The sequence below is a fragment of the Uloborus diversus genome, chromosome 9 (assembly GCF_026930045.1).
Source record: "Uloborus diversus isolate 005 chromosome 9, Udiv.v.3.1, whole genome shotgun sequence".
In the NCBI taxonomy this organism is placed as follows: domain Eukaryota; kingdom Metazoa; phylum Arthropoda; class Arachnida; order Araneae; family Uloboridae; genus Uloborus; species Uloborus diversus.
This window is the reverse complement of record NC_072739.1, coordinates 119,690,406-119,713,846: the sequence shown is the minus strand read 5'-3', so window position 1 is coordinate 119,713,846 and position 23,441 is coordinate 119,690,406. Positions and strand designations below refer to the sequence as shown.

General features: G+C 31.5%; 1 protein-coding gene across 1 annotated transcript in view; it reads right to left on the bottom strand.

Annotated features, from left to right (window-relative positions):
* LOC129230461 (GPI inositol-deacylase-like) overlaps positions 1 to 10,242 on the bottom strand; it is a 41,978-nt gene extending 31,736 nt beyond the window's left edge. Inside the window, exons 1-8 of the mRNA XM_054864861.1 lie at positions 10,120 to 10,242; positions 8,605 to 8,672; positions 7,663 to 7,683; positions 5,380 to 5,542; positions 4,131 to 4,173; positions 3,576 to 3,652; positions 1,898 to 1,994; positions 134 to 324 (exon numbers count right to left, since the gene is read on the bottom strand). Coding sequence (XP_054720836.1) covers positions 134 to 324; positions 1,898 to 1,994; positions 3,576 to 3,652; positions 4,131 to 4,173; positions 5,380 to 5,542; positions 7,663 to 7,683; positions 8,605 to 8,672; positions 10,120 to 10,242 — 783 coding nt within the window. The remainder of the gene's footprint in view (positions 1 to 133; positions 325 to 1,897; positions 1,995 to 3,575; positions 3,653 to 4,130; positions 4,174 to 5,379; positions 5,543 to 7,662; positions 7,684 to 8,604; positions 8,673 to 10,119) is intronic.
* Between the last annotated feature and the right edge of the window lie 13,199 nt (positions 10,243 to 23,441).

The window sequence follows — 23,441 nt, the reverse complement described above, 5'->3', positions numbered from 1 at the left end:
CAAGTGTACCTATGTATTGATGTTAACTTCTTTCATAATTTATTAATTTTACTTACATCATTCATGTAAAATATCAAGAAAATTGACTGCATATCACATGGAAAATCAACAAATGTATACAGCTACTACTTACAAAAGCATGTACATCAAGTTCGCTGGAGTAAGTAAAATCATTTAAAACAAGATCGCTCCTCACTAAATAATCCCTATAACTGCCACCAATAGACACTATTGGAATATGATTTAAGTCATCTTTTAAACGATACTTCCAAGCTTGTGTAGTTTTCTCATAAAAATTCACAATAGCAGAATCCACAGCAAGGACTAAATAAATACAATAAATAATTAAATAAATTAATTAATAAAATTGTCCACTCACTATTCAAAATGTAAAAAAAATAAATAAATTCAATTGTTTTAGACACAATAGCAACATTAATAATAAAATAGTAACATTAATAACAACAATACTAAGGAAATAAATAAGTATGCAAGCAATGGACTTCAACTGTCAACAAGATATTTTTTCGAAAATTTATGTGCAATTTTTAATTGTTCAATCTTCGTACAGAATTAATTTTTCAAATACATCAGAGCTAAAATTTCAAATTGATTTGAAATTTTTAGTGTAAAAATTTCAAATACAGCTTTAAAAAAATGAATTAATAAAACATGCATGACAAAACTTCACTCCTTGCCCCCAATGATCTATTCATAAAAAACTAAATGTGTTTTTTATTTTTAATAATCAACACATTCACCCCCTCCCCCCTCCTGCTCATAAAATATTAGCAAATTATATTGTTAATGAATAAAATATGTTTTTCTTAAAACATTTTAAAAAAAGTCGGCTGCTCTAAATTTTCATTTTAAATAATTTAAGCAATATATTTTAAGATTAAATAGCAAGTAGAATTTCAATTTTAAATTTCAAAGAGAAATCTTAAGAATCATTAGCTGAAATAAACATGACAGTGTTAAGTAACTAACAAACTAACCAATTCAAGTTTATTATTTTGTAAATATAAATAAGGTTTTAACTTAAATGCCCACCCTGAGTCTGAGGTCACATCAAATTTCCAATTTCATTATATTTCCTTACAGGAGTGTTAGTCCATTGCTGATCAGTTTGACTTGAGTGGTGCAATATGGCTGCTTTACATTTAGGCTGTTGATACTGACGCAAAATAATATTTCAGTCACAGCCTCTTTTGAAAACATAAAAAAATATAAATAAATAAATAAAAACAAAATCTACCTTATATGTATGAAATACATTATTTTTTAACATTGTGTACATAGAAATATCTTTTCTACAGAAAATAATAATTTGACAGTAGAGTTCAAATAATTCCATAAAAATTGATGCATATGTAATTACAACATGCACACACACACACACACACACAAAAAAAAACATATAATACAAATGCAGTTACACATGTGTAAGGTTAAGATCATTTTTTAAAAATCTCTCATCAACTTTATTTTATCTGGTACAATGAAGACTAGAATTTTATCTTGCCGGTCTAAAGGTGGACTGTTTTGGAAAGAGATTTCTGAAGCTTTGCAACCTACCTATTTAGAAACATTTTAGTGAGTATTCTAAGATTGGACTTCATTTTTATAGATAGCTATTGGCAGAATCAACTGTTTATAGATAAAAGAAAGAATAATTTTAATAATTGATATCCTTTTGTTTAATGACCTGTTCAATGTTTACAGTAAACTAAGCTTGAAAAAACCTCAAATAATTATAAATTTCATGAAAAAACGTAAAGAAGAAAATCTTTTTTTTTTACTAATGCAAATATATCTTAAGAAAACACCTTCAAATAAATACACGTAATATATAAATAAACTCTAAAAACATACTGCACTAAAATATTTGAAATACCTGGCTTTTTTAGAGGTGATGCCAAAGTGATTATTAGAGAAACGTTATTAGGATGAAAAAACGGAAGAGAAAAGACAGCTTTTGCAATAACACCTCCCTAAAGATAAAAAAAAATTGCAACATATTACGGCTTGCAGTACAAATAGAAAAATCTTAACAAAAAATATTAAGGGCCATGTTTAAATGAAGTGAACATCATAACATTTATAGATGAAAGCTTAATTTATAAAATTACACTATGTGTACACAATGAACTGAAAAAGATATAAATCTTCAGTACTCTTCACTAAATTAAGGGGGGAGGGGGTGGATAGTTAGAATCATAATAAATGACACATTAAACAAGAAATCAATTTAAATAATTTGCCATACATTCTAAAGTAAAAATAAGATTAGTGCAACATAACATGGAAATTTGAATGATCAATTTCAAAAAAAGAATAAAATATTTCTCTGCTTTTAAATTTAAATTAAATGATGACTAACAATAACCATCAGCAATTTTTATTCTTTTAAAGTTGACAGGGGTGGATCCAGAAATTTTTGTTACTAGTGTCAAGTTTCAGTAGCCAGTAAAATGGAAGGAGAGAAAAAAAGCATAATGTGAACCTTCTTCCAAATATTGGATAGATTGTATATCAATCAATATTTTTTATAGTATTTTCTATTAACTTACCTGTATAAGATATTCTAATAAAAAATATTATTGTGGAAAATACGAAAAACAATTTATTAATTGTATAGTATGCTGTTCATATTTAAATTATAAAAAATTTCAAATGAGAAATTAGATAATTTTTATATTAAATATTTCCGATGAAAACAAGAAATTCACAGTATTGTTGTATTAAAGTTTTCTACAACAACGTTGAAAGAAGTACAAATATATGCAAATTATTTCAGACATACGTTTTGGAGTTTTCATGATAAAAAGGAACTTATATAATACAAAAAAAAAAGTTAACTTATCTAGAGCATGTATTTAAACGCCAAGTTTTGTGCATGCTTGTACTCCTTTAAAAAAAGTGATTTTCATCAACGGGAGAAGGGGGAGGGGGTGTCAGCCGAACATTTGACTCTTTGCTGAATCCACCCTTGAAAGTTGAGAAGTAACTAGTAATCTTTTGATGACAAATGATTGAAACATATTACAGATAAATAAATGTAAAAGCTGGAAGGACTTCAATTTTTCTGAATCAGGTAAATGAATAAGGTTTTTTACTATGGTATTACATAAAAAGTGTACCTTAACTTTCATAGGAGAAGGCGTCTTTGAATTTTATGAAAAACAAAATATTCCGGCATTATGCAAAAATATTTTACTGAGAGGAAAATATCCTGCACCACAATTAGAGGAATATTACACATTGTAGACATTATTAAAAAAAAGTGATGTAATCAATGAAACAAATTTTATTGAATACTGAAGTCAATTACAAATCACAGCAACTTATTTCATGATGTTAACCAGTTACACAACTTATAAACTACATCAATAGGCCATCCCATTATAAGTAAGTAAAAAAAATACTATTTTTTATATCAATCAAACAGTTTAAAATAATACTATTTAAAACTACGAGTTTTGAACTTTTGGCTTCTGTTTGAAGTTAATGAATGTTTTTATTTTTAATTTTAAAATAAGAAATGAAAAATGTTTATATATGTATTTACACACCATGGAGTGTCCAATCAGAACAATTTTCTTTGAAGAATATATGCTAATGATATGATTGATGCATTCTGCAACAAATTCTGTAAAAAAGAAATTTTGATTAAAATCTAAACAGTTTTTGATTGAACATACTTTTATAAGGAGCAAAATATTTCACAATGTTTACACATCACCATTTACATCAACAACCAGTCAATGCTATTATAGATTCCAACTACTTTTCATAAATTAATGATTTGTTTGACATTTACGTCCAAAACTCAAAATTTTAATAAATGAAACAAAAAGTCAACAAGCCTTCTGCTTGATGGAAGCAGTGTATGTGCACCTATAAATTGCTTGTCATTTTTTCTAACTTGACGTTTTAATGGAACGTTTGATGTTGAGTAATAGCTTGATATTTATTTGGCAGTTTATTTTACATTTTAATGAAACTGTTAGCAGTGAATAATTAGTTCACTTTGTAATAAAATGTAATGAGTGAAAATGCGTGTTTGTCATAAAAATATCACTTTCTTCTTTTTCATAAAAGAAATATATCATAATAATTTGAGTTACCAGTTTGTTCTTGTAATGTTCCTCCATATAGTCCAGATATTTCCTAAAGACATAAAAAACAGAATCTTACTTAACAAGTTTATAGTTATGTTGTTATTTTCTGTTTAGTGACTTGAAGTACACAACACAAAAAAATTTTCAAACTTATTTTGTATGCCAAAGTTTTGTATTTCTCTTTTTTTTTCTGCTAAAGTTGTTCTAATATCTTCACCGGTTGACTACAATTTAAAATAGTTGATTGAACCAAGTGACATTTTTGACCAATAATATTTTTTCACTTGTACATTATTCTTCTGCTCAAGTAGTGCCTTATTAACCAAAAGTGTGCGATGGAGCATCGGCTAGTGAACTCCCGGTAAATAACCAGACATCATTAGCTGTCATGTGATCAACCAACTGTGGTTGACTTGCTGCTCTATATAAACGCAAGATTTTAGAAAATTTAGTAGGTTTGATTAGTTTAGTTCATGCATCAAACATACTGTCTATTTAAAAAACATTGAATGCTTTCAGACATACTTGATGTTTTTCTCGTTGATATTTGTAAAACCGGCACTAACATACTGTGTGAACATTATTTTAAAATTTTCATTGTCGCAAATTTAAACTTGACACTTATTACTTTAAAAGAAGTTAAAATGTACAAAAAATGTGTTAAAAAGAAATAAAAGTACAGTAACCTAAATTAAAAGAAATTGCTTTCAAGGCTGTTGTCAGATATTTTTTCAGGGCGGGTTCCTTCACTTCTCTTTTTGCAAAAACTTCTATAAACTATCATAGGTCATGATTTCCTTATCCCTTCCATAGGTCATGATTCACATATATATGCATTTTAAATTAAATGGGAATTTTAAAACTGCAAAGCTAGATTAGTGGAGAACAAACAATATTTTATTTTCAAATACAAATGGAACTTTTAAAATCAAATGTTCCTGGATACGGTTCAGTCATAAAAAAAGTTCTTGTGTTTCAAGTTCTGGTTTTCATTTTTAATGTTAGCCTGATATTATCAGCCCCGCACACTTCCCACAACCACAAGATTCTCCCCCCCCCCCCCCCGGTCTGCCTGAGGGTATGCATACACATTTTGGGAGACACTGAACTAGATTATTCCATTCCACCGAAAAGTTACAAACAATTCATCAGTGCCTCGTAACTTACAGTTGGAGAAACTACGCTGTAAAATAATATTAATTTTTAAGATTTTTTTAATAAAAAAATGTATTTAGAATTAGTTTAATGAACTTACTTCATTAAAATCTATTGTAAAGAAATTAAAATGATCAGAAGACTGGGAAGTCTGAAGAGAATGTCCCATTCTCAAAGCAACTGATGCCAGAGATCGCACCTGACGGTGACTTCCAGCATTCCCAGGAATGAAAAGAATAGGATATCCTTCCATTCTTCCTTTTCTGGAAAATATCAGACGTACTTTACAATTTAAAATTTTACTAAACACTGAAAAAATGTTGAAAGAACATTTTTTTTTTCAAAATGAGAAAATTTCAAAATAAAAATGCTTTAAGATTTTAATATAAAACACATCTTTAACTTGTTTATGAAAGTATATTTTTTTATTACTGCAGTTGTTAACACAGAGCTTATCTGATAAAAAAACATTTCATAAATCAACTGTCTACCCACTCCTCACCAGTTCGACTGTACCAGCTTGCTCTCTTGGAAAAGACACAGCACTTCTTATTAGAAACGTATTTAAAAATATCTGAATGTTTTTTGAACTAATTTTTTAAGTTCATCAACTATTTTCGGTTTCTGTTCTTAGCCTAAAAAAATAGATCCAAGTCTCTTCAGTGTAATGATTTCAGTAACCAATTCATGTCACTTCATTAGCCTGTAGAGGACTTATTATTTTTGCATATTCAGTCGAATTTGCATGTAATTTTACTTTATCCTGGAAAGTTTAACCATCGAGTGAGTGGAAACAGCAAAAACATTTATTTATAAGCGAGTCGCTTATTTGCTAGATTCTGTCTCCCACTTGCATACCTGCTGTGGCAGGATGTACGACGTCTATGTTTTTAAATTGTAAATAAAAGAGTTATATTTTATACTCTAGTATTCTTCATATGTTCTCATGTTCGTGGTCAATCGACCTCGCGACAAGCCATATCAACTTCCATATCCCTTTAATATCCACAGTTTTATCTGTTTAAATACATTGTTTCCAAGCTTAAGCATCAAACATTTTCTCAGGACTTAAATGGAAGGCGGCGCAAACCTCTCTTTATTATAGTAATTGTAATGATTGAATGTATTCTGTGCATTCAAAAAAAAGCTGTTATAGGTTCTGTTTTCTCTTTCATTTCTTTTTGAAAAAATTCTTAGAAAGAGACAGTAAGAATAAATAGTGAGGAATAGGCTTTCAACGTGTTAGTTTTTACTTTTTATTGATTACTAGTTGCACCGTACGACTTTACACCGTCTAACTCGAAAATAAAAGTTATGTCATGTGATGCATGTTCAACAATGAGGCTTCAATTAAAGAAAAAAAATACTGTAAAAATTTCTCGTCAAAATAATCATTCTTAAAGAAAGAAAGTCAAAAATTCCCAAATAAATTAAACGCAACCTTCATAAATACAACTGAAATCCTTGACATTCTTTTGCTCACACTACAAAAAAAAAGAAAGAAAGAAGATATTTTCTGATATGAAAATGCTGTTCCATTAGGCTTAAAAATGCTCATAACTGTTCTTCTGGTGATTTTACAGCCTTTTTTTTTTTAATTCAAAGGAAGTAAATGTACTCCAGGAATATTTGAATGACACTAAAATCAAACTGGCCAGATAATTATTTCGGGTAGAAAAAGCCATTTAATGCCCCTTTTGGGCCCTAAGATTAAAATTTGAACGCTTTGGCAGTTGTTTGGCATTTGAAAACAAGCCTACGTTCCTTCTTAAGTGCCCAAGTACCTCCCTGTCAAATTTGGTTGAGATTCAACGTAAACTGGATTTGTCAGGGAACATACATGCACATATATTCTGTTTTATTTATATAGATTATGCATACAATGACTCCACACAAACTGTGCACATTATCCTTAAAAACCTAAAGTTAAAATTGAAAAAAAAAAGAAAAAGTGCATAAGTCAAAGGGGGGATATTGCTAATCTTACTAAATAATGTAAAACAGAAAGAAACGATATTTTGCATTTTTTTAAACTGCATTATAAGTGCAGTTATTTGCTGAAATGTGAGACCTTCATAAGTTAACATATCTGCTTAAGTCGTGCTCTGTTCATCTTATAGTATCGAACTACCGAGGTTGTACAGCAGTTGTATTTGATGAAAAATGTTTTATGGTATGATTAATTAATAAGGATGCATTTTGCAAATGAGAAATTAATGGCATACACTATATTTTTTTATTTTCAAAAAAAAAAAAAAGTGCACACACACACATAAACGTTTAAAAGCCCAAATTCTCTATACTATTTCCAAAAATATTAAGAAGAAGGTTTTCTAAAGAGAAAGGAAGAAATATTGAAAGGTAAATTATAAATTAGACTTACTCCAATTGTTCAGCATATTTCCTGGGGAAAAAAAGAAAAAATAGAATCAGAAAGGCAGGAAAAATTTAATGAGAATTTACATAGTATTAACCTTTTAGGAACAGGATAAATTTTGTAAAAATGGGTTTTTGGAAGGTAAAATTCGAAACAGCTTTTCCATTTCTGGGGGTAACACTAATGGTTTTTGATGCAATCTTTTTGATTGAGGTTTTTCATATCATTATTAGGTATCTTTATGCATTTTTTATAATTAGCCAAAAGTTTCTTGCAGCACATTATTTCTTCAAAATGTTGATTCTTCAAAAATTTAAGACTTTCTTTCCATGTTTATTTCTGCTATTTTCTTCAAATTCCTAAAAATTTTATGTCTTTTACTTTAAAATAAACTTATGGTTCTCAATTGTCTCATTTAATCATCATGTTAAGGAATATCATCAGTTAAGGAAACATCAGTTAATGGATATCATCAGTTCTTAAACAATTGTTTGTCTCAGTACAGCCTATTAAGGCGCTTGAGCCATTAAAGCTAACAACAATGCTCAAATTAATAGTTTTAAAAATAAAATTATACACAGAAATTTTGATGCATAGAGCCAATAATGTTAGTTAACATTCTAATAAACAACAGTGTAATCAAGGGGGATACTAGAGGGCAGCTTCCTATTTTTATACCTCAATGCTATTTCAATTTATAACTCTTATTTTCGCTTCTGCAAATATCTCTCAATCCTTTTTCCAGGACTATGCATTCATAAAAGGGTAAAACACCGCAACAGCAAATTTTTAAAATGGAAGCTATATAATGTATATGCCAATAAGTTTAGAAATGTTACCTATAGTTATAATTTGCAGAATTACTTGGATATGATGAGAAGTTTTGTATTTAAAACAATCATCAGTTTAAATAAAAAAAAATAAGCTGAGCAATGAATTCAATCATACCCTTCTCCATAAACATACAGGTTGTAGCGAGGAAACCTAAAAGCATTTTCGTACTTCAAGGGAACTTTCTAAAAGTAAAAAAATAAATGCATTTAAAGAAAATGTAAAAGAAAAATCTTGTACTCAAAGTCAAACTATTATCTACTGTCTAGTGCCACCTCAAATAACAAATAGATAACATTAAAATGTAAAAACTACAAATAGCATTTAATGCAGGTAAATTTTTTTCCAAATTGAAGCTAATAGGCAGCGCTTATGATTAACTTCATTAAAAGTCTTACATTATCAACTTCAATGAATAAAAAGAAAACATTTTAGCACTTGGAGTAAAAAAGAAAAAAACAGATCACTTTTATAAAAATATGGCTACTAATGAAATTTATTACTATTGGCAAATGGATACTAAAGAATTTCCCAAGATTTATTCAAGACAAGTAGTATAATTTGCAAAACAGGGTTGGGTTTCTTGCAGGAGAGTGGAAGAAATAGAAAGAAGTCGACAAACCAACAAAAAACAGTTAAAATTTTCAATATACCTATTTAATCAGCATAATGAATAAATTCTTAGAAAAATCATACCAAATTTAAAAACACAGTATAATTACCATTAGAAATGCTATGTTTGGGAAAGTGAACAAACTAATTATCATTACAAACTTTTAGTTTCACAGGTATTTACAGGAATGTTTTTCAGTTTCAACAAATAAAATATAAAATAATTGTTCAGAAAAAACAGATTATGGGCAATTCCATTGTAACAAGTGTGAGATGCTTACACTTTTTTTTCTTTTTATCTATAATTCTTTTTATTAGCTCAGCATGAAAAAATCATGTGACAAAACGAAAAATGAAATTGTCACATGTTAAATTTTATAAATTATAAAAACCAAGAATAATTACAATGCACATGTAACTGTATCAGAATAGGGTGTAAAAATAAGATAATATTAACCACCGCTTAATTTTTTTATGCTGTGCTGATGAAAAAAGAACATTGAAAAGAAAAAGTATAAATGCCACACGTTACTGTGGAATCGTCCTATATGTAATATTATGCAAAAAACTTTAACCTAACATTTTTTAAAAATATATATTGTTATCTAGCATTTTAGTATTGGAGTAATAATTTTTAAGTTCTATTGTTCTAAAACTTTGGAACATTTTTTTAACTCATGTTCGCATCACCCTAATGAAGCATGTGTGACTCAGTAATTTTTAGCAAAATATAGTGAAGAATAGAATGCTGTTGAGAACCGACTGTAATTTTGGCACCTTCGTGACTTCTCAGCTCGTTTTCCTTTCATAACTTTTATTTTAAATATATTTTACCCAGCCGCTAAATGCAATATTTTTTAATTTTACATTAGTAAGATTCCAATTTCAAATAGCACTTCAAAAGTTTAGGAACATATTTACTAAAAACAAATGAATGGTGAAAAGTCATTTGCAACGCGAAGTATTCCAAGAACCGGCGAAAAAATACGAGGAGGAAAAACTAAGTAAGGACAAACGTACTATATACTCTGGATACTCAAACATGTAAGTCATATCACACATATTCTGATCTACACTTGAAATGTATTGGAACAATCCAAACACAGCAAGCGCGAAGCTTATAAGTGGCAAAACAAACTTCATGTTTACACCCATGACAACCATCTTTGAAAACAAAAAAACAAGTAGAAGAGCACTGTTGCCAACTACTTTTATGTTATTTCGTATGACAAATTGCTTTATGGGTGTGTTCGAATAGAGTGGCCTAAGTTGATTTCATGACGTAATGGCGAGTGTTAGTACGATGTTTTCAATGGTTTTCATCACCTTAAGCTCTATATATCGTATTTTACTTTTCGTTTATTACTTTTTTTTTATTACCAACCAGCATTAAACGTTTTCGGTTGTAGCTGTCTCGTTCTGATAAACTCACTTCCGATCAACTGAGGCTTAAGTTATTTCATTAATAATAGGAGGACGCCGCTTTGTGTTTCGCTATCGATTGTTGGCTTGTGCCAATTCGGAACTCCAGCGCTCGAATACGCTACCTTGCGGTGATTTATAAAACTGCGTCTGCACCTAAAACATTGCCACGTTGCGCATCACGTGTGTCTGTTGACGTAAACACAGGCAGTTTGTTCTGAGTATTTATTAACGCAATCGATGTGTCTTAGTTTGCTTTCAGTTACAGAAATTAATTCGTCCCTTAGTAGTATTCTCGAGCTTCTCAAAATAATGTTAGTTTTTCTTATTTCTTTCAAAAAAGTATTAAATGGTGGAAGCGTAAACAAGAAAAGTCTGGATTAACAAAATTGGATAACGTAATACCAGGTAAAATTTTTTATTGTTTTGTATGAATTTGTAAGAATATGAGTTTTTTTTAATCTTAAATTAATTTAACTAATCATATTTTACAGCAGCATTTAGTTGGAATGGACAGTATGCAAAATATTTTCTTGAATTTATTATCGTAGAACAAAATGAAAAATGTTTAACCGAGAAAGAATTTACTTTATTCCTTTTATTCTCAGCTGAAAGGTTTCGCCAAATTTGTTTAGGGTTATAGTAGTTTTAGTATTGTGCAAGCAAAGTAGCCTTGGCGAGTTTTCGCATTTTTAGTTAAACCATTTTTAATTTTTATCATGAGTGGAATAAAATGATAGTAAGATTACAGAATTCGATAAGCAAAAAGAAATAATGGTCAATCAACTGAAAAGAAAACTACCACCATATATAAACTGTGAGTACACATTTTATTTATTTTGTTCTGAGTGAATTTGAATCAGTTTTTCAATTCGATGGAAAAAAAACGAACTTAACAACATTGACTGGACACTTTTCCTTAACCTAATTCCACATAAATGATTTAAATAACCTTTGTTACTACAGTATCCTACTGAAATAGACAGTATGCAAATAAATTTTCTTGAAAATATTTATCGCAGAACAGATTGAAAAATCCAGAAAGAACGTTAAGAATTTGAACAATAAAAAATAAAAGTTCGCCAAAAATCTGTTTATAGGCTTATGGTTTTAAAATTATGTGAAAGAATAATGTATCTTGACAAGATTTCGCATATCAGGTAAATCATTTCTATGACGAATGAATTAAATGCATGATTTCTTTGGATATCCAATCATATAGTCATAGAAATAAATTATCTAGTGTTAAACGTTACTCTTGACAGTCTGCCACGTATGTGCACTATGTGACAAAAATGTCAACAAATGCTGGAAATGTCACGAAACTGAACTTAATATGTACTAATGTATAGAAAAAACGGTACAAAATGAAAATGCCGTTCGAAGCGAACCAAAAATTTATGAATTCCGAATTCAACATCGTGAAAATGGCTGCTTCAGAACAACTTACTGTGTGTTCTGCATTAATTGTTTACTTTCGTAATACTTTTTGGTTTCTAATCTCTTTCTATATGGGTCAGAATAACCAAAAGACTTTGAAAAATCTTTTCAAATGAATAAAGCGAAAAAATCATACATACGAACAAAAATCACAACACTTTTAGCATTTTCTTCGTTACCACATGCGTTTGTTTTAGTTTTCAATTCCGCCATTAGACAGTGACTGCAGTGCCCCCTATAGTTCGTTGGAGTTGCGAATCAAAGAATTTCTCCTCTTTCAATCCGATTATAAAAACGCTAGTCCAAGCTCAAGCTTAAAGCGGGGCCCTATCAAGTTACCGGAGCTGTACTGTAATAGGTTGCGTTCGACGAACCTCACCGGTCTACCGGTAAGTAACCGGTTACAAACCGCAGCGTTCTATCCTGTATCGGTTACCTCACCGGTTACCATTTTAAGCTGTTGATTGTTGGATTCGAGCACGTGATCATTAGCTGTCACGTGATTAACTAACCGGGCGCTACCGGTCGAGCTCGTCGAACGTAAGTTAAGTTTGTTGACAACTTTTACCGCACTACTTGTATGGGCAGATCCAGAAATGTTTCAAGGAGGGAACGGTTGATTTTTTTAACTATCTTTTAGTACATGCTGTTTTTTAGGGGGGGGGGGGGTTCCAACGTTTTTAGCTAAAACAACTAAAATACAAAGATTTAGCCATAAATTTTGTAAAATGCCCGGAGAAAGTCCTCCAAACGCCTCCTTCTAACAAAACAAGAGATCGTCTAAAATTGACCTTTTGAAACTTAAATTCCAAAAAGCTTTCGGGAAGGAAAATTTGACCCAATTTCTTTCCTTAACGTCGTCAAAAATTTCTATACTTGAGTTTTAGAACTTCAATTCGGAACAATATACTGTATTTTTCAGTTCATTTATTGCAGTGAAAGACACCATTATTTTACATTAAATAAAAGTCATTGCGCTTGACTCATAGAAAACTACTGATTAAAGAGAACGCATTATTTTTTTCATAAGAACATTTCACGTTTTTAGTGGCGCACGTAGGGTTTTCCCGGTAGGCACTAGAAAGTTTCTAAAAAACGCTAATATGTGAATTGAGTAGTAAATCAAGGAAATTTAAACACCCTCCCCCCCCCCCCATATTTATGAAGTATTTTTATAAATTTTGTATTATTAGCGTTTCATTTCAGTTTTTATTTCAATTACTAGCCACGAAGGTGGCTATATAGAACGCCTTCGGTACCTGAATCGAAGTCCTTAAAGAGGAATTGTTGACTTTGGCTAAGTTAGAGGAGAAGGGCGAGTAAGTAAACTCTCACGAAAAGTGAAAACAATTGAAATGTTAGAACTGGGGAAAAAAGACAGCCATGGGAATAGTATTTATATCAGCATGGATTGATTGCAATACACTAATTAGAAAAAGTGTGATGTGTTTGTAATTAATAAATAAACAGTCTGATTTTTGTATTAAATGTAATATAATTTCAAACAGACATTCACTTTTACATAAAATATTCTTACAATATTCTCGTAATTCAAAAAAATACATATTAAACACATATAATACAATATATTTGTTATATAACTTGATATATATAATTAACTTTATAGAATTTGACATTCACAACTAAATCATATTTATTGATATTCATCATCCAGTATCTATATGCTGAAAATTTTATCTACCGTTAACAATTATTTCGATGAAGTAATACTGATAACATTTCATTAAAGAGTTCCAATGTGCGCGTAGTACGTTATATACCTCTTTCACAACATTCACAACAACTACAATATATTATTGTAGGCCTTGCTGCAATAACAGGGAAGTTTTCGATTTTTCAGTTATATTTTTATAGGATAGAGTAATATGTATGAACAGAATAGGTGAAAAAATTTTTGCGATACGATAAGTAGTTTTTTTTTTTAATTAATTTTTAAAGTTCAAGCGCTTGTGACGTCAAATGGCATAGGAAGTGACGTCACGCGCTTTTCCGATAGGGGAGAAGCTGAAGGACGTGCATTCGACTTCGAAGACGAAACGTAAAAGGCTTATCTCCTCGCGTTTCTGGAACATTTTAACCTCTCATCCTCTCGGAAATATTCGAATATCATCATTGATGTTAATTGAGGAAGATTATTTAGATTGTGCTTTAACGAATCCGGCCTCCATAGTGTGTTCAAAAGGATTATTGAATTTCTAAAAAATAAAATTATCAGCGCGCTCAAAATGTCCCTAGCGAAAACAAGGGATCTTCGGCGGAAGGCTGCCCATTAGCGCCCTGTGACGTAGGTTCGTGACGTTTCAGAAGAGCGCACTTTTGCGCGTGGATTTTTAAAAATTCATTAAAAATCAATCACGGTGTTTTAAAATTCGGCGATTGTGAATTTTTTAGTTTTGAGGGTCAATTAACAATATCCAATAGCCAAAACATGAGCATTTAATAGGTTGCAACTTCCCTACTATTGCTATGGCTTCCCACTAACAGCGACGATAGGTTTCGTACTCGAATTTACGTCATAGCGAAATCAGCAAATCGTGATCGGCTAACTAGTTTGAAGAAATTTTCAATAGTGAAATAAATGAGAGCCAATGAATTTTCGATTGATATCGAAAGCGCGTGATATTTAAATTATGTCGAACCAAAGGTAGGATCTAAAGGCGGGAGAAATATATTTTGTATGCGTCGCAGTTGGTGCGAAACCAATGATTGCCCACAAGGATGGAAACTTCAATTCAGAGATGACCTAATAACACACAGATCCATATTCGTCACTTTAACATCGTATAAGACTAATAGCAACGTTATCAAAACGAAAAAAAAAAAAAGAAAGAAAACTTTAAAGTAACGTAAAGTAACATCGTCTAAAAAGCACAAAGTTACTTTACGTTACTGTACTGTTCAGCACAAAGGTATTTATATATCTTAAAGAAAACTTTATTCGCTTATTTGAGAGATAGTATTTCTAAAACAAATTAACGAGTGGTTGTATGATTTATTCCTTCGTGAACTGAATCCCTTTTCCAATACCTGACATTAAAACAAATTTTCCAAGTCTTAACGCATGATATTTTGGGGGGGGGGGGGGGGGTTTTGGTTGAATTGCCGCTTCTCTCGTTTTAGAAGACCTCTACTTAAATCCCATCTAATAAAGCGAAGGGCAGAACTTTTACTGCACAAAATCATAATAAAATCAACTTCAGAGACATAGGTGCTGATAAAGAGGGAAGAAAGAACTTTGATCATCTTTGAAAGGAAGATTCTAAAAACCATTTTTGGTGCCGTTTTGGAATACAATATACGTCGAAAACGGTATAGTTTCCATTTATAAGGAGGCTGTTATTTATTAAATGTGTAATACTAAGTAGAAGGAAGTGAGCAGTTTACCAAGAAAAGATGGAGAGACTGCCTGGACGATTACTTTGCCATTTTTAAAATAGAGAACAGGAAGTTAATTTCTGGCTGGAGGATGGAATGGGGAAAGACTTCTGAGGAAAGTCAAGGCCCACTTTCCTCAAAGTCAAGAGGCTGTCGTGCCAATGTTGTGATTGATGATACGATGATAGGTCGAAATTTCTACATAATAGTACGAGACTTGAATTTTTTGCCAACTATCAGGTTATTATTTATTATTATTATTTTTAACTAGTAAGTCGCCCGTCAAGGTATGACGGGTGAAAATTGCTTCTACATTTGAACGAAGCTATTGCCTGTTTGGTGATAGTTTGATAGTTGAAATTGTAACCCTAACTCCAGTGGATTAACCCTTAACTCGAGTACGTAGCGTTAATTATTTGATCATTTTTCGTTTCTTCATTCCCCTGAAATGACACAGTCTTACCAGTAAAACTGTTAAGTTGTCGGATCGAGTTCAGCCTTGACACAATAAAGCCTTTTCCTCTATGTTAAACATTACCAAAACTTATCAAATTATCATGCCGTGGCGTGAGTTTCATTGTGGAAACACGCGGGTTACTCGATCATTGGCTATTATTTATATGAGGATATTACTTTGTAGCTAGTGTAGCTTAACATTGCTACGTATCTGTACATAACTTAATTCTCTCTCTTCCAACAATCTGACATTAAATAGTACCTAATTGTTCGTGTATTTGGAATATATTGTACAATTACTTTTTTTTCGAAGCCATTGTAGCTTAGATTTAAAGTGACAAATTGTCTATGAGACATAATACTGCAGTGTACAATACTGATTTGGTTAGTGCAACATCGAATTCTAATTAAAAATATTAAAAAAACTTTTACAAATCTCAATATCATTCTCAAATTATGTTCATATAAAACATATAAGAACTCTTAATACTGTTTCAATTGCTTGAATGAATCATTTTGGGCAAAAAACAATCTGTTCAATTTAAAAAATGTTGGTAGAGGTTGCTTACTCAACTTATTTTAACAACACTGAAATGCAGGGTGTTGCAAAATTATCTTTACAATTTCAAAAATTCATAACTTCAAAAATAAACAAGATATTCATATTCTGTCTTTTGCGTGTATTCCTGCAACTAATAAAGTTTTTTTTAGTACACTTCAGCATGCGCACCAGTGGTGGCCCTAAGCACTTCCAGTCTGTAATAAATTTCAAGTCATCAATGTCTTTAACCGGTATCCGGTAAACAATGTCCTTTAAATAATCCCAAACGAAGTCGAGGGGTGTTATGTCCGGAGACCTTGGTAGCCATGGAATTGGGCCACCCCGTCCAATCTATCAGTTGGGAAAAGTTTCTTTGAGGTTTTCCAGGACTGCTGTCAACCAGTGTGGTGGTGCACCATCCTGTTGAAAGTAAACAATCGGCTGTAATTCTTCCAAATGAGGAAGAGCAAAGTTTTGAAGCATATCCAGGTACATGCAGCCATTAACTGTGGTTTCTATGAAGAAAAAAGGACCAATGATAAATTCGATCTTACCACATCACACAAGATTTTAGTACAATCACAGGCGACATGTTGCAGCGTACCTGGCTTGAAATTGATTATAGACTGGAAGTGCTTAGGGCCAAGACTGGTACGCATGCTGAAGTGTACGAAAAAAAACTTTATTAGTTGCAGTAATACATGTAAAAGACAGAATATGAATATCTTGTTTATTTTTGAAGTTATGAATTTTTGAAGTTGTAAAGATAATTTTGAAACACCCTGTACTTCATGTAGTTTGAAATTGGACAAGAAAGCAATTTTATCATTTGCAACGCATTTCAGTTACTTACTTTGAATTTAAAATGCTTTTGCTTAGATAGCATATTTTTACAGGCTCTTTACACAAAATATATATTTGGTATTAACTTCACTCACAGTTCAAACAATAAGCTTGAAATGAGTTGGGCAGGAAAAAAAATATTAAAAAAATAAAAAAGGAATGAAAACAAAAAAAAAAAAAAAGGAAGAAGAAGACAGAAAGAGATACTGGGAATATCATAAATATTTTGATTGAAAAATATTGGAATTTTACATTTCACTTCCACATTAAATTAGTGGTCAAAACACTATATTTTCCCAGTGGGATTAATGAGTAAGCAATCATGGGGACAAAATGAGTCTTTCTGCCCAAGAAACAATATTAGAAGCATGAAGAACTAGAAATATATATCGTCAATAAGATAATGCACCGAATTAGTATTTTCTTGAGATCATATAACAAATGCTATTGCGACTAATTATCATCTTTTACTTTACGTTTACTTACCTGAAAAGTAGTTACAGCTGTTGAGTTTAAAATCACGATTTTCTTTTCATTAGGGATAAAAAAATTCTTTTATGAGAATACAAATTTTAAGATTAAGATATACAAGCATAATTGGACACATACCACGTTCGAATTAGTAGAATAAGCATGAAAAATTCTGTCACCGATATCTTTACTGTGACTTAAGTTGGGGCAAACGTAACCTGGCAACATTTGTAAGGCTACGCAGATTCTGATCACAGCATTACAACGCTGCCAAGTTAGGTTTGCCTTAACTATAATTCTTATGTAGTTCCTATAATTAAAAACTTTATTATCTTCTAATGAAGGCAAAAAATTTGTTTGAGAAAATAATATTTTTCAAATAAGAATAATATGAATGTAAATTGGACGTTGGGGCATGTTAGTAATTGCGAAAGTTGATACAGAAAAAAAAAAATCACTCATTTGAAGAAAACCATTCCGCACGATTTAGGGACTATTGATCTTAGAATTTAGGACTTACTATCTTCTCATCGGGAACACAAAGTTTTTTTTTCAGGAGAGTAAAAATCTTCGAGTTAGGAATCGAAATGTAAATGAATGCACTTTATGTTTACCAGTTGCAGTACGCGAAATGTTGCAAAAAAGTCGTCATACATCATGCATCATGTTTTTATTGGGATGGTTCGTGAATTTTAAATTTTGGTTGCTTTCTCATGAGGGTCATAGGGTTTTGTTTATTACAATGAAAATCTTGGGATTATGAATCTGAGGAGAAACAGATACATCTTGTTGAACACTGCTGGCACTTAGGCTCGCTTTGCTTACAGAGCAAAGCGGTACCCGGTTAAGTTCAGACTCCACTATGTTCCCAATTTTTCTGTAGATGCAAATTTCAGTCCCACTTAACACGATAGTTCCAGGTCCAGGAAATAGACAGGTAGAACCACTTACGAGGACAGAATTGGTTGCTTTTTCAAGAGTACCATAAGGTTTTTTTTTTATATATAAATTGAAATCTTCTGATTGAGGATGAACAGACATACCTTGTTGAACACTGATGGCACTTAGACTCTATTTGCTTACAAAACTTATTACCCGGATGAGAATAGACTCCACTGAGTCCATTAATTTTTTTTTTTTGAAGCGGCATATTTTTACACCACTTAACGTGATGATTCCAAGAATTAAACAGGTATTACCCCTTATGAGGACAGAATTTTAAATCTTGGTTGCTTTCTCATGATGGCCATAAGGTTTTGTTTATAACAATGGAAATCTTGGCATTAGGAATCTGAGGAGGAACAGATATACTTTGTTGAACATTGCTGGTACTTGGACTCGGTTTGCTCACCGAGCTTATTACCCGATTGAGTTCAGACTCCACTGAGTTCCTGACTTTTCTGTAGCGACAAATTTCAATCCCACTTAACACGATGATCCCGAGTCCAAGAACTAGACAGGTAGGACCACTTATAAGAACAGAAGTTTCGTCCACGTGGCTGTTTGCTACAGAGGGATGTTGCACAGAAAGAGTCGTAACTATCAGCGTAACTCCGAGACATATTAAGATTAATCCACCGCCAAACATGCACATTGCAGTTTTGATTTTAGAGTTTCCAATAGGATGGTATGCCATGGAAGAAATGACTGAATTAGTTCTCTTCATTTTTGCTTTTTTAGAATAAAAGACCGATTTTTTTTAAACAGAAACTAATTTTATCTTGTTCAGACTACTCCAGGGTTCCATATCAAATAAAGAGAATCATCAAAGTGAATACATTTACTTGAAATCAAGTGACAACATTCACTTAAAAGTTTTGAGTTTCAATGCTGAACGAACGGTTTCATAGAAATATCACCAGTGATTCACAATGTTTGGTGAAATCCAAAACAAGAAAACTATTCCATTCTGCTTCAAGTCATTGTCATTTTTCCCATTTCTGAAATAAATTTTAAGAAATTAAATCATTTTGAAAAGAAAAAATCATTTATGTACTAAATTAGAATTGGAACTTTTTTTGGTACTCAATTGATAAAATCAATTTACAGCGGTATTTCAGGACGTTTAAGGTTAAAAATTTGGTTTGGCAGCCGTGTTTTCGTGGAGGCAAACCAAATGTGTGCCATTTAAAGTTATAACCTGAACTCAGGTGTGCTCATATGTAATTTCACTAAACTAAGTAATTTCAAAAAAAAAAACAACAAAAAAACATTTGAGTGAGAGCTTATGAGCTTAAACATACCAACCGTAATATACATTTAGTTTGAACATTTTGAACTTGTGTAAATCTATTAAGTTTAAACTTAAGTTTAGTATGTAAATTGTAATTAATTAATCATATATACTCATATAATAGAACATAATAGAGGTTGAAAGCTCGGAATATGGGGTACTGTACTTGTCACTTTCCAGTAATATAATTAAGGAAAAAAATAATATTGAGCGTAAAATTAGGATCGGGATTTAGTGCTTAGGATCATTTAAGTTTAAATGGTTAAACTAAAAATTTTAGCAATAATTTTTTTTTTTTCAAAAGGGAATAGATGTATGCCCCGTAATAGGCACAAGAGATGGCTCCTATTGGAGCACCACAAAATAACACGAGAAAACAAGCACTATTAAGCATATGATAAACATACTATATTATGGGTTAAAATGGTTAATCTATACCCAACCAGTGTAACATACCCCGTTGCGGGGTCCGGGGTAAAATGTTATAAACTACATGAATGTACTTTTCACAGATGAAATTAACGCTAAAATGTGACATTTCGAGAAAACATTTTGGTTCTGTATAGTAGTTACAGTAAATTTTAAAGTATGGTTTCATAAAATTGCTCCCTGTAGCTGTTTCTAGAAATAATATTATAGAACTTTGTAACAACTATCCCCAATTTCCCCTACAAACTTGTAACTAATTGTAATGAACTGTCATAAATGTCAATGAACATAAAGATAACTATCTATTTTATCGTCATGAAAAAATAATTGATAAAAGTCGTAAATAGAGGATTATATGAAATAGCTGGGTAATATGGAATAGGTGAAGTAACGTTTATTTAACAAAAACGTCTTAATTGCACAAAATTACAGATTGTTGCAGGCACGTGTTTCGGTGTTACAAGGAATATCTTTTTCAATGCAAGAGAAGTGAACTTGAATGTGAGATGTTATGGATGAAAAAACGTTCGACAAATTATTCAATTCTTACGGAATAAGTTGTAGAAACAATTGAAATTTTTTTGAATGTTTGGTTTCGTTAGTTGTTTTGAAAATTCTGGTTTCTTCTTTTTTGTCATTTCTTTCAGTTGATACTTTAAATTCTTTTTACATGATTAAGTGGTTATTAGGATATTAAACTTTCCTTTCTCTGTTTGACTTCTGTGTTTTTGGAGGAGCTGGTATACGGGTAGGGTAGGACAAAAGTTGTTGACTTAGATCTACCAAAGAAAACCACACCATGGCTCTTGGGGGAACAGAGCACCGTCAGATATTAAGAAATAACTAGTATTCCAGATTATCTGACACATCATCTTGGAAAAGGAAGCTTTGAAGTGATGAACACAACAGTGTCATCCAAAACATGACCTTCATGACCCCAATATAACGAACTGCAAATCTTTTAGTGTATCAATGGTCGAGTCACATGAGTACCAGTACATTGAAATGTTAAAAAACTTACCTACAGAGTTTCTCGAAAACCAGAAAATACATCTTGTACTGTAGTGAGTTGTATAGCAACCAAAGGCGTTCAATTCTCATTGCATAGCATCATGGGAATCTTTTTGTACGTTATCCCTGATATTCTACCGCAATAGCACCATCAAGAGTTGAAACTTCAGTATTTCGCATTTCTTGACTCTTCCATTATACCATCTTCTCACCCGCAAGCTGTAAAACATTAAATATAAATTTTAAGCAAAAACTAAATTTTATTTATTTAACTGAAAAATTTAATGATCATTAAATTTTCAGAATTAGGATTATTAACTTTTTTAAATTTTCAAAAAAGCTACCCCAGTTCAATTCTGTTATAGATAATTTACTATTCTTTGTTTCTTCTTTTACAATTTTTTGCGTGAGTTTTGGCATATGAGAAAAAGAGACGGAGGTGACGGAAATAGAAATAAATCTTAGACTTATACTAACATATATGCTTGAAACAATTAGTGTCATTAATTCCAATAAACAACGAATTACAAAAAAAATTTACATTTTTTTTAAAAATTAATTATGAAATATTAAATATTAAAATTTATAAGTTCATTTTGATTTCATTGTACTCAATGGACAAAATGCGTTATTATCTAATCATGTCAGAAACCAAATAGCCAAAGAGAGCAAGATATGTCTTTCTGACAACCGCTAATTCCAGTTTTAATCCTGCAACATGTAAAACACCAGTTATCCATACAGTCCTTACACACATGCAAAAGCAAAGACCAGAAACAGGCCCCCACTAGGCGGGTGCTAATCATATATCCTCAATGAAGATCTAGGAACCTCTTAAATGAGCCGTCATTTCGGTGATTCGGGAGGGAAAGGGGGAGTTCAATTGACAGCCCCATCCCTGGAATTTAGAAACGTAATGAAATTAGGCATTTTTGTATGTATTTTGTTGTGTTTTCCCCGTAAAATGTTTAAACACAAACCCTTTGTCCCTCCCCCCGGAAAATTTAAAACTATTCACCCCAGTAACTAACGGCTGCTTTAGTAAAATTTTTTCGGACATAAATTTATTGCTAATTTATTAATAAGCGGTTTCATTTTGACAGCAACATGTATTTTATGGGTCTTTTTACTGAAATTAATTGCTTAACGGTTTTCTCTGGGAGGGAATCATGCAATAAATCTTGACTTTGAGTTCCGTTTTGTCTTGTTTTGCTTTTGTTATTGCTTATTTTGATATTTAAACTGTCTGCTGTCCATTTTCATTGCTTTTTTTTGGGTGTCTTTACATCTAGAAGCTCACACCTTTGAATTGAAAAAGGGGTTCCTTGAAACCCCGAAACACGTGTATTCTGAAATCGGTTTATTTGTGCTAAACAACGTTGGATATTTTCTGTTATTCTATTGAAGTAGTCAGAGGCGTATATAGCATGGGTGACACTTGGGGCGGTAATTTGTGAAATTTGCGAAAAGGAAGAGGGGAAAATATGGACATATAAAAATGTGATATTCATACAATTTTCAGAAACAACTACATTTGTGCTATAACGAAATTTTAAGTGAGCTAATGTACAGAAAAGAAATGAAAGTGGAGAGTTCGGGGGTTTACCCCCCGGAAATTTTTAAAATTTGTAGTCTTAAAAATGCATTTTAGGTTCATGTTTTTCAAAAGCTTGCAATTCCACTAAGGGTGTCACCCGTCAGACGAGTGACGACACTGTAGTCCTTCCCGTAGTGACGCCACTGAGTAGTAAAATTTTCTAACTTCAAGATGAGCTTGAGATTTGAAAAGCATAAAATTACGAACTCTAGCGCTGCATAGAAATAAATTTCTATGCAGCACCGATGTCCACCGATTCAGCTATGTCCACCGATATTTTCCATTTTAATAGATTTGAGATTCCGTTTTAATAAATTAAAAAAAATTCAGTCCTCCAAAATTTTCCGTTTTAATAAATTTAGATGACTGGATCATGTCAATACGACTCTTATCTGTTTGTGACTGTACACAGGGCACCTAGACAGGAGGTTACCGTAGGTCACGGTGACCTCCTACAAATTTCCTTTTTCGGCAAATTTTGTCTGACTATTCGGCAAAATTAG